Genomic DNA, 11,651 nt, shown 5'->3' on the forward strand with positions numbered 1-11,651 from the left:
GTGGCACTATCTACACAAATACAATAAATTAAGATACAGGCATAAGAATGAAATATAACATTTTATCCATAAACAGCTTAGTATGAAAATTTATAAAGGTGATCCTCAATATAGGCATCCATGTTTTTTTTTGATGCACAAAAATAAATTTAGTCAGGTTGAAATGTAGTGTAAAAAGTGTCAATATAGTCCAGTAGTTCTAGCAGTTTTGTCTGAAAGTGCATTTTATGTTTACTCTGCTCAAATAATCCGTCCTAACATCATAATAGTCTTAAGCACAATCAAAGTCTTATCTAATCACAATCATCAGGGCAAAACACCATGTTGATGTTTCGGTCCAGTCACACTGCCTTGGACCTATTGTGGAGACTACATCCCATTTCTAGACCTAATCAGATAATCTCACTCGCTGAGCCAGTTAGTGTGTCTCTGCCAAAACACTGCAACTTGTACTGTGAACCTGGATGTGCATGTTTCTGGACTAAGCTGACTAAAATTCTGTATATGAGGCTATAAAAGAACTCTGATGACTTAACACATTGTAAGATCCTATATGTTGAAAAGTATTGTATGCTATTTCATTTAGCTCTTTTGTAAATTGTTTATGCATTTGTTCTATCGATAGCAATAGCAAATGCCTGAAAGAGACAGAAATTGGCCAAATACTGCAACAAATGATGTTGTTTTTTGTCACATCTATCATATTGATGCAACATAAAGGATAACAGTTGCATCCGTGTTGTTTTTAGTTGTTGGGAGAAGTTCAGGAGTAACCAAATTTACAGGATGCACCTTAACGTTTCACAAATCGGACCCCGTCCCGTGTCCCCTTCACGAGTTCTGATTGGACAAAGGGCTGTCAGTTTAGAGGCGTGTGTGTCAAGGCCAGCCAATCAGCGCGCGTGTTGTTGGCCCGTGCACCGGTTCGCCGGTCGGGTTGCAGCCTGGAGAAGGGGAAGCAACTGGCGGAGGCTGCGTCGGCGGAACGGTGCTATGGACCCCAGGGACTATGTCGCGACAGGGGACACAGAAACCCACCCGGAGGGGTTCTACGTGCCGATCCCGGGCGAGCCGCCGGAGAAGAAGGAGCAGGAGAAGCTGTCAGGGGTCGTGAAGAACGTCCACAGAAAACTGCGCAGGAAATACAGAGAGGGTGAGCAGCTCCAATGGGCCCCTCAGCTTGTCCGGACCGTTACCGAGCGACTAACACGGAGCCGCAGCGCGCAAAAACGCAGTACATCTCTCCCTTGTGAGGTTTTCTCGGTGAACAGAACTTAATGGATCTGATGGACCGCGCTGTTTTGATGCTAGCTAGCGGCGGTGCAGGCAGACAGGAGCGGGGCTTTATCCAGCCAGCAGGGCCCGTAAAGCTGCTTAACATCAACATTACTGACACAGCGAATAAGCTCCGTGTCAGTAACGTGCGTCCTCACAGTGGACGTGAGTTTTCTGTCTTCAAATGCCGGCGCACTGACCGTCGAGCCCTGAATGTGCAGATAATGAGCGGACAGAGGCGGTGCATGTGAGCACAGGAGCTGATTGTATGTCAGACAGTGGGGAAGGCTGGGTTGACACTTAAAAGGAATCTTCTATCAACCTTATGTTAAATAATAGTACAGGTGATTGTGTCTAAAATCATCCAGTTAGAATAAAGGAAGCATCATAACGTCTCTTATTACACTTTGTGATGTTACTGTCACTGGTGCGTTATGGCAATGACAGGTTACAGGAAGTTATCCACCACCTGTGACAGATGAGAAAGTGTCACAAAAGAACATGAGGCTGGAGAAAAACTCTTAGGATATGATGTTCATGTAGATTTTCTGCTATTGTGTTTGCTGTTCCTCAGAACAAAACCCTTATTTTGACATGAAATGGGAAATTTGGAAAAAGTCATTCACAGCACATCTGCACTGACATCAAGACGTCCGACAACATGATGTCAGAGGGTCAGAATATTGAATGTCTTTGTTGGTCAGTCAGTCTATTAGTTTGCAAATGAATAGTTTAAGGTACAGTAAACTTCAGTCAAGCTGAAGTGTCCTGGTTTTCAAAACCGTCCTACAGCATCTACCCACACACGACAGTGAGCTGTTGTTGACGTTGCAGCCTATCTAATTCTCTGTGAAGAAATGCAGAGTCCTAGTTGAGACTGTGTGGGAGGGAAACACAAAAAGGCAGCAGGTGCAGAATAGATTCTAGAGTAAAACCTTAGCAGAACAACAGCAACACTTTGAGATTTAACTTCGGTACAGAATGAATGTCTGGCTGTTTCATTTTTACTATTTCATTCTTCTACCAAATACTAAAATAGTACTTGAAGGAATGTTTAATCTGAAAATATCCAGTGAGAATATCTGAGTCTAGTTAGTTGTTTTAAAGCAGCACAAAGCAGCTGTCCTGCTACCCGACCTCATGATTGGTTAATAAGTAAAGCATGATCCGCTACGCTCTGCCTTGAATCACACTGGTCATACTTTCAGAGTGCTGCTGTTTACCACCATTCCTCTTGTTGTCCTTTCATTTCTGCAAATCTGATAGCAAATTTTCCTCGTGGTCATGAGTTTCTGTCATATCAGTGTGCTACTTTTGAGCAGCAGTGAAGATGGGCTGAAGGCAATTTTAGCAGCATTATTGTAGCTGAGGAAAAGCTATTTGAGGTTTATGGTCTTTACTTTGGAACAATTTGGCTTTTGTGCTGGCAGAGGCAAGTAAACACGGCAAAAAAGGAGTAAATTAGCAAATGTGGCCTGAGCGTTTTAATCAGGCTTTAAACGAGAGGTGCAGTCATGTTTTCTTTTTGAATCGGGCGACTGAAGTTGACGAGTAAGTAGGAATCGTTGGGCTTGTGAAATAACTATCACAATGATAGTTTGGTGTTTTTGTTTTAGTTCTTAGCTTTTACACTTGTCTTTGCCAGTGGGCGACTTTGACAAGATCTGGCGCGAGCACTGTGAGGATGAGCAGACGCTGAGTGAGTATGCGTTTGCCATGAAGAATCTTGCAGACAACCACTGGAACAAGAAGTGTGAAGGAGAGGGACGCATCGAGTGGTGTCGGAGGTACGGCTGACTTTAAATGTCTGCAGACGTGCAGTCTCTGGGCTGCACGTACTGCCCCCCGCCTCATGGCGGTGACTCATGCAGGTTCAGGTGCCATGGTCTTTGTCATGTTTGCAATAAAAGGTTTGATCCCGCTTCCACAGTGTCTGTCAAGAATATTTTCTGGATGGTGGGATGAAACGGATGGTGGAAAAGGATCAGAAAAGTGCTGCGCTCGCCATGGGTCTGAATGCAGCGTCTGTAAGTGTCCAACCGTACAGCACCATCCCCAGGTAAGTTATAGCCGGACATGTAACACAGGACTTAAATATTCTCGCATTGTTGGAAAATAGTGGACTGAGCTTTTACTACATTTTTAAGGATTTTTTGTTTTACCTCAAAAATTTGTCCTGCTGTTTTAGGAGTAAAAGAAAAATGTCTTCTATGTTGACTAATTTTAAAAAGCCCAAAGTTCCTGTTTTAGTGTTGAGAACCCAGACCATTTCTGCGTAAAGGAACATTTCGTGAGCTGTAAACCAAACAAAATGAACCACGTGGAACCTGGCAAACTTGTTGCATTTGGTGAAACCTGTGTCACCGTGGGTTCTTCTGGGGTCATTTTTATGTTTGTGAACATGCCAGGACCAAACAGATTCATTTTCTTTCTTGTTTCAGTTCCTACAAATGTACTTCTTCTTTCCTAAACACATTTAGCACATCACATAGTAAATCTGGACAGACATAAATACTCAGCCTCAGACTTTTCACACATATATTACAAGGCATTGTTCAAAATACATTTGTTACCAGAAGATATCACTTTTTAAAATGAATGCTAATGAAATGAAGTTGTTAAAATAGTCTTTATCAGAAGTACAATTGAAAGCATACATTAAACCATTCATTCGTTAACATATTGTAGACAAAATGTCACATTGTCATGCATCTAATAATCATAAAATATCAAAAATTTCATTTATTTGGAACCAATGGTCAATTTTTTGATGATGTCTACATTTGTGTTACAGTTCAATCCCTCAGATGGGGAAAATGCGCCTTCTTGATGTAGGAAGCTGCTTCAACCCATTCTTGAAGTTTGATGAATTCCTTACAGTTGGCATTGACATAGTGCCTGCGGTTGAGGTATGACTGCGTAATGATTCACTAAATTTTTTTGTCAACATCACCTTTTAAATCCTCTTTCACACAATTACAATGCACGAGGTTTTCCTGTTTGCTGCAAAGTGCTGGCATAAAGCAAAGGCAACATCAGAAATGAGTCACTCAGGGGCCGTCAGTGCTGTGGTTAGACACTCAGCAGAAAGCAGAACCAAAACAGCTGCACTTTTTGCAGCTGCAAGTAATGAAACGCACCAAGATGAGTTGATATTTGAGAAGGATTTCTGGAGAATTTCCACCTTTTCTCTCCTTCAGAGTGTGTACAAGTGTGACTTCCTCAACCTTCAGCTCCAGCAGCCTCTTCAGCTAGCAGGTGACGCGGTAGAGGCGTTCCTCCGCCAGCTCCACAACCCCATCGACGCGCTGCCTGCTCAGCTCTTCCACGTAGCCGTCTTCTCCTTGCTCCTGTCTTATTTCCCCTCACCATACCAGCGCTGGATCTGCTGCAAGAAGGCCCACGAGCTGCTGGAGCTGCACGGCCTGCTGCTCATCATCACGCCCGACTCCTCCCATCAGAACCGGCACGCTCTCATGATGCGCAGCTGGCGCGTCGCCGTGGAGTCGCTGGGCTTCAAGCGTTACAAATACGTCAAGTATTCTCACATGCATCTCATCGCCTTCCGAAAGGTGTCTGTAGCCACCACCAGCGACCTGGTGTCGCGCAACTACCCTGAGATGCTCTACATCCCTCAGGACTTCCACTCCAACGAGGAGGAAGATTGTGACGACGTGCCCGTGCAGGTGCGTTCTGAGTTCGAGGACGAGCAGATGGCTTGGGGGTTCACCGAGCTCCCAGACACGCCCTACGATTCAGATTCTGGGGAGAGCCAGGGCAGCTCAGTGCCTGGCTTTCAAGAGCTAGAGGACCCCATTCTGCTCCAGAGTTAGGCTGAACCAGCAACCTCACCCCTCCAAAACAAATCACCCCCTCACTCCTTTTTCTGTACGTAACTGCTGCGCTGCCAAATTTAATCTGCTGCATTCTTCTCCAATTTCTGCTCCCTCCCTCAAAACAATGCAGTTTGCACAGTGTGAAAGAGAGAAGTTTACAGATTATTTTGTCATACCTACACTTCTGAGAGTACACACACACACATACACAGACACATGCACACACTAAGATGGATATATTTTGATAAATAGCTAGGTTTTTTAGTGGTTGGAAAGCGAATGCCCTTAAGACGACTTAACTCCCTTCTCCGCGATTTCCATCCCATCCCAGCTCTTGTTAACAAAACTCGGCTTGTCTGCATCCTGTACTCAGTCTCTGTTTGAATAAGCTAATGTGGCAGGCTGCTTAGTACAAAAAGCCAAATACAGCAACCTGAGCAGCCTGACAGGAGTTTGATTGCACTTGAGAGACTGAGATGGAGTGACTGGACCTGGTACGCTTGCTTTTGTCACAGTCATGCAGCTAGACTTTCTGAAAATTCTTGATGTGCATTTAGTTTTCCAAGTCAAAAATCAAAGCATTGGTGTTGTCCAGTGTGAGGCGAAGGCCATTTTACTTGGCATCTTCTGAATGACTTGCGTATCTTTTACAAGGAAGTGGTATTTGTAGCATTTTAACCATTTTCAGAACCGTACAGTAGGAGTATTACTAGGTATACTAATGTGAAACTGTAACTGTGTTTACCCATTGTGTAACAAGGTACGAGTGTTTTTAAAGTAGGTATTACACTTTTTTTTCCTCTTTGTGGTCATCAAATATTAATACTGAATTATCTGCTGTTAGATTTCCGATACTTCTTTTCTTAGTGCAACACTGTAAGTACAGTGACCTGTATCCGATGGACTTTACAGCACCAGTAAGTATCCTTTTAAAGCAATTTTTAAAAAGTGATGTGAAAATACGGGAAGTACTCAAACAGATTCAGATCTGCGCTCCTCAGTTAGAAAATTCACCTAGACAGACACGATTTGCACTAATTTACTGTTTTGTCATATAGAACCTCTGGAATAGGTGAAAAAATGATTTTAGCAATAGCAAGCAAGACCAGATCTGAAAGTACTGTATCCTAAGACGTGAGATTTAGGCTAAAGACACTACCTGGTGAAATGTTAGTGTGTTACTGCCTGAACTGGCTGAATGAGTGGATGTGCTTTGGTTTGTCAGTGTACATGAAGGAGTAAATTAGCAATTGGTGTGTTTGGGTTTTGTTTTTTTTTTGGTCTGTGGCACTTTACCATTGAATTCAAAAGGTGTCACAAAAAAAATCGACTGACGAAGGGCCCATAAAATAGTACCAGTAAATCTTAAGGTGCCTTCTTTGTTCACATGTAATGAACATGTTGCAGGTATGTTTGGCCAAACCGATCAGTGCTACATTATCATATAAATGGTCAACAAGATACATTTTGTGTTGATGTAATACAGTGTGATGCTGCCATATCTTTATCATTTTCCAATTAATACACATCTGCTTTCTCATGTTTCTTTATTTTAGCAGGAAAAAAACACATCCATTCATACATTGAAGCCTGGTTTGTTAATAATCTGTGCATTTGTCTTCCAGTGTTTGTTTATGCCCATAAGCACGAAAAGGTTCATCTTCAATATCAACATTCAACAGTGCAGAACAATGTGAGCTTGTAAATTGGTTGTATTCCTCTTTTATAAATGAATATAAAACTAATGTGTCTGTGTGGGTTTTGTGCACACACACCGTTCTAGTTCATGCGACGTTGTGACTTCAATGGCAGAGTGTCATGATTGACAAAATTTAAAATATATTCTAAAATGTATTCTAATCTGTAAAGCATGAAACCCATTTTTTATTGAACAGCATAAAATATCTTCAGTAGCGAACAGAAAACGCGCATGGGACATTACCGGCGACCAGACCATTTGGTCTTTACGGGTTGCCGTAGTCAAAGCCACAATCATGGCCGCTGTCATCTGACGCGAAACTTTTTGACGTGACAAACTTTTTTGAACTGATGTCTTAACCGGCGTTGTGCTCCGACATACGCACTTTACCACAGCAGGCAAGTCTAGCTAAAACGAAATTAAACTTCACTTTTAAATATGTAGAAACCTTATGCGTTTCACGATGATAGCTTAGAGTAGCTAAAGCTAGCTGCTTCCCACAGGTTAGCTAGCTATGTAGCTAGGCGATTCTGGTATTTAAATGACGTAGGGGCTAGGGCACCCGGCTGTAGCTCACCCGAAGTGCCTGTTTTTGGATTTGGCTCGTTTATTTTCCACATTAAAATGTTGCGCTTTTCGCGCTACTGCGTGAGCCACTGCCTTCACGCGGCGATGACCCGGCTGGATGAGGTCAACGGAGAGGTCAGCGTGTGGTCGTCTGTCCGGTGGCTGGGCTACCTGTCCGGTCTCAACCTGCTGGTCGCCCTGTTCCTGGGGCTCTACACCAGGTGGGAGAGATCATCGGAGTCCATCCTGCTGGTCATCTTCATTTTGGCTCTGTTGGTGCTCGGGGTGGCAAGTGTGCTGCACTATTATTACAACCTGGAGAGGGTCAGTCGGGGAGTCCTTCACGTGTGTTACGGCTTCTTGTTGGGTCTGCTCTGCTTCGTCAGCAGTCGCGCCGTGGAGAGCGACGTAAAGGAGCAGGCGGTCAACTACATGCTGCTGGTCTCCATAGTCCTCAGAACTCTGTGGGCGCTGCTGGAGAGGATGCTGGGATGCGCCAAGTACCGAGCCGCCTTCCTGACCTCGGCAGAACGGCTGGAGCTGAGCGGGTTCGCCGCCGCCAGTTTTGTGCTGACCATCGATAAGGCCGTGAGCGTGCTGGTGCTGGTGGTGGCCCTCGCCACCGTCATGGTGGCGCTCCGCATGAAGGCGGTCCTGGCTATCCTGAACCTGATCATTTTCGCTGTCATCGCCGCCATGCTGTTCGAGTCTCTGGACATACCCATCAACCGGTTCGCCCTCGCTTGCTTCTTCAGCCAGCTCATCTGCGACCCTCTGATGGATGTCTACTTCAGTGGACTCTCGGTAACGGAGCGTTGGCAGCCGTTCCTGGTGTGGCGTGTTCTGTGGCGCCGCCTGTCCCTCCTGCCGCTGCTGGTGCTGGAGCTCACCTTCCTCGTCGTGTCGGCTCTGAAGATCACCGACCTGCACCAGTGGTACTTCAGGATCCCGGGCTTCGTGTTGCTTGCGCTGCTCTGGTCCACATGTCACGTGGTGTTTCTAATCACGGTGTGGGGCTTTCACACCAAGCTCAGCGAGTGCCAGAGGCTGTGCTTATACCGGGGGTCAGAGGTCAACAGACTGGACAAGGTCATGGCCTCGAAGGGCATGAGGCACTTCTGCCTTATCTCCAGACAACTGGTGACGTTCACGCTGTGGTCAACTGCTGCTGTTGCTGCGCTTTGTTGGCAGGTGGGGGCAACATGAACTTTAGAAAGGTATCACTGTAGGATGCTTATGACATGCATGTGTAAATGATACTATGAGCACACAAATGGAATACAAATTCACCAATGTTCAAACCTTAAAGTGATTGCATTGTAAAAATATTTTTCACATAATTTTTGATTTTTAACTCAAACCTGATCCTTCATGCCACTCACTTATTTAAATATGCTCAGTCCTCTTCCAGCATCTTTGTGAGCATGTTTCTGCTTGTCCTGCCTCTGGAGTGTCTGTTCCATGGGCTTTTTTTCGAACTTGGGAACAGCCTGGGAGGAACCTGTGTGGGCTACGCACTGGTCATCCCCACCAACTACTGCAGGTACCATTGTCAGAGTGTCAAGTGGTATTTTATGTGATTATATGTATATGATTAAAATCCCACACACGTGTGTTTGTAGCCCGGATGGTCAGACCATGCTGCTGCCTCCTGACGAGGTGCAGGAGGTGAACCGACGCTCTACAGGGCTATTGAGCAATGTGCAACGCTTCTTCGCCCAGCACCTGATTGAGCCCTTCGGGTGTGACTATTCCACCAGTGGGGTCACTCTGGATGCTCTGCAGACAAAGATCAAATCGTTCTTTGAGCTTCGCACCGCGGACGGGCCTCGTCATGACACCTACATTATCTTTTACAGCGGTCACACTCATGGGACTGGAGATTGGGCCCTGACAGGTACCAGTTTCAACTCAAGCGGCAGTAGGATCCATTCAGAGTTGTTTGTTTTTACCCCTTAAACGATGTTTTCATATTTAGGTCAGTTTTCTCGTAGTCGTTACTACAGCATTGTGGCATATAATGCAACTGAATGTTAACGAAAGAACGACAGCTAGTTCTAATTATGCAGCACTCAATCACAGTAAATAGTCCATATTGTATTCATCGGCAGGAGAATGTGATGCACTACTTCTTTTGAATAACAGCTCCTGTCATCAGAGCTTTAGATGCTACGGTTCAGCTGTGGACAAAGAGCAGGTTCTTTTTATAGGAAGTCCAAAAGTTCACCACCTAAACATACAAAGTTGGCAAAAACAATATAAAAGCATTTTTCATATTTATTGTCCTACATCATTATATGTGGCATCATCTTACAGTGTTTTTGGTGTCCCTGTTCATCAGGAGGAGACACGCTTTCTTTGGATCAGATCGTGGATTGGTGGAGAGAGAAGAACGGCGCCTTCTGCTCACGCCTCATTCTGGTCCTGGACTGTGAGAACTCACTACAGTGGGTGAAGCACATTAGGAAGGTGGAGGGTCTGTATGTGGCCGTGCAGGGAGCAGCGCTCGCTAGAGCAGCAGATGTGGAGCTGCAGGATCTACCGCAGCTTGGAGACTTCACCTCCCAGTGGGTGGAGTACAGCGTCAACAGCACCATCCAGTGGTCGGCGAGGGGCAGAACAGTGTCTGCTGACTACGGCATCTCCAGAAACTGGAGCGACTACACGCTGCACCTGCCGACAGGATGTGATGTCACCAATCACTGGAGTATGTACTACCCCTCGTTCATTTACCCGGTGGTCCGTTTAGCGTTACGGTCAGAGCCGCAATCTAACGGCACAAGTCTGCTAAAATGGTTCAAGAGAATCAAACTCAACTGGTTTCCACCAGCGATACTGGACACTGGCCAGGGCTTCAAACTGGTCAGATCTTAGAAATATGGACAGGGCCATTTTTTTCTACCATCCATATGTTTTGTAAGTCACCGAGTTTCGGCTCCTGAAATCGGCAGCTAGTAGATTGTAAACTCCCTGCTAGCCAGCGTCTTGTTACTGAAAAAGTAGTCACACAGTTACTGATTGGGTTTTTTTATTCCTGTTTTATATTGTTTGCTAAATCTGTTTTAATGTAGAAATACCTGGAAATGACGCTGAGCATTTACACTATTTTGCACAGTATTGCATTGTATGTAATGTAAACTTCGATTCCTTCATCCTACAGCCATTCACTCAGTGCCTTGTACTGTAGAATCCCCAAAGATCGTGAAGACTGCTAAGCCAATTGTTTTAACCGTAAACCAAAGGGACCGTGGTAGATTCTTCAGAAAAACATCTCAGGAGTGAATTGTGATGTTTCTACAAAAAAAGTTTTTATAGTAAAATGATTCCTGATACACTTTTATGCTTCACTATGCATCTTACCTGCACAGCATGAAATATATTGCACTCCTTTGGTTCTATATTAAGTGCTAGGGATGATTTTTAAATTCCTTTCAGCTGCTTCAGGGAGTCCATTTGGTTTTAAATTTAATGGAGACATGAAGTGCTGGCAGAATCTTGCTTATTTTAAACCCCAGAAATTATATGCATCGCAAGATAATGTCCATTGTTCCTGGACTTTTTTTGCAGTTAACTGCTATGCAACATCAATCTAATCAGTTTGTGTTTAAAAAAGAAATCAGGAGGAGAAAACACGCGAAAGATCAATGAAACTATGCAAAAGCGGTAAAAGGGTTTTATTATGAAACAATATGAAGTTAATGGACTGCCAGGCTATTTTTATAAAAATAAATGGTCTGCATCTGGGCAACACTTTAAGGCTGTTATTCCTGAAACCTTTGTATAAAGAACCTTTTATTACAGGGTTGAATGTTTGTAACTAAATGTGTTTCCCCTCCAATAGTCCTGTGTAATAACCACAAATACAGCCTTAGATGACTATTTTTAGGCTCCCCGGCCACTTTAAGGTACACCCGTACAGACTGAACACCATGGTCACCGTGCCTTATGCTAAACTGCTGTATCAGGTTTAGCTTTACTTTTGTGTATATTAAGCTATATCTATCTAGACAAATGTTAGTTTTTGCATATTTAAATAAATGCCAAATTCAATAATAACTTGCGCATAAACAACCCCGGCGATTAAGAGCAATGAAAAGCATGAATGGTGAAAGCATGAAGAAGCTGTAAAGATGGACGGCTCAAAAATAAAGGATTTAGCCAAAGTAGTGAGTAGTGAGTTTGATTTTTATCTAGATGTGATAAGTTGGCAAGAGATCAAGCTTGTGAGCAGTGGTTCAACGACATGTCACCATACTTTACCACCTGTTAATGTA

The 11,651-nt window shown here is 44.2% G+C and overlaps 2 protein-coding genes across 3 annotated transcripts; both read left to right on the forward strand.

Moving 5' to 3' along the window:
• Window positions 1-895: 895 nt before the first annotated feature.
• bmt2 (base methyltransferase of 25S rRNA 2 homolog) lies at window positions 896-6,856 on the forward strand. Of its 2 annotated transcripts, none has more exons than XM_029153104.3 (5): window positions 896-1,153; window positions 2,921-3,062; window positions 3,206-3,334; window positions 4,070-4,184; window positions 4,476-6,856. In XM_029153104.3, the coding sequence occupies exons 1-5, from the start codon at window positions 994-996 to the stop codon at window positions 5,106-5,108; spliced, it is 1,179 nt and encodes a 392-aa protein (XP_029008937.1). In that variant the 5' UTR covers window positions 896-993; the 3' UTR covers window positions 5,109-6,856. The 2 variants fall into 2 exon arrangements, with proteins under 2 accessions (XP_029008937.1, XP_029008938.1); XM_029153105.3 differs by lacking the exon at window positions 896-1,153 and adding an exon at window positions 1,184-2,826.
• Window positions 6,857-7,007: 151 nt separating this feature from the next.
• On the forward strand, window positions 7,008-11,543 carry tmem168b (transmembrane protein 168b). The gene is made up of 4 exons (XM_029153101.3): window positions 7,008-8,568; window positions 8,778-8,920; window positions 9,000-9,274; window positions 9,719-11,543. The coding sequence occupies exons 1-4, from the start codon at window positions 7,435-7,437 to the stop codon at window positions 10,249-10,251; spliced, it is 2,085 nt and encodes a 694-aa protein (XP_029008934.1). The 5' UTR covers window positions 7,008-7,434; the 3' UTR covers window positions 10,252-11,543.
• The last annotated feature ends 108 nt before the right edge of the window (window positions 11,544-11,651 follow it).

The sequence above is a fragment of the Betta splendens genome, chromosome 6 (genome assembly GCF_900634795.4).
Source record: "Betta splendens chromosome 6, fBetSpl5.4, whole genome shotgun sequence".
NCBI lineage: Eukaryota > Metazoa > Chordata > Actinopteri > Anabantiformes > Osphronemidae > Betta > Betta splendens.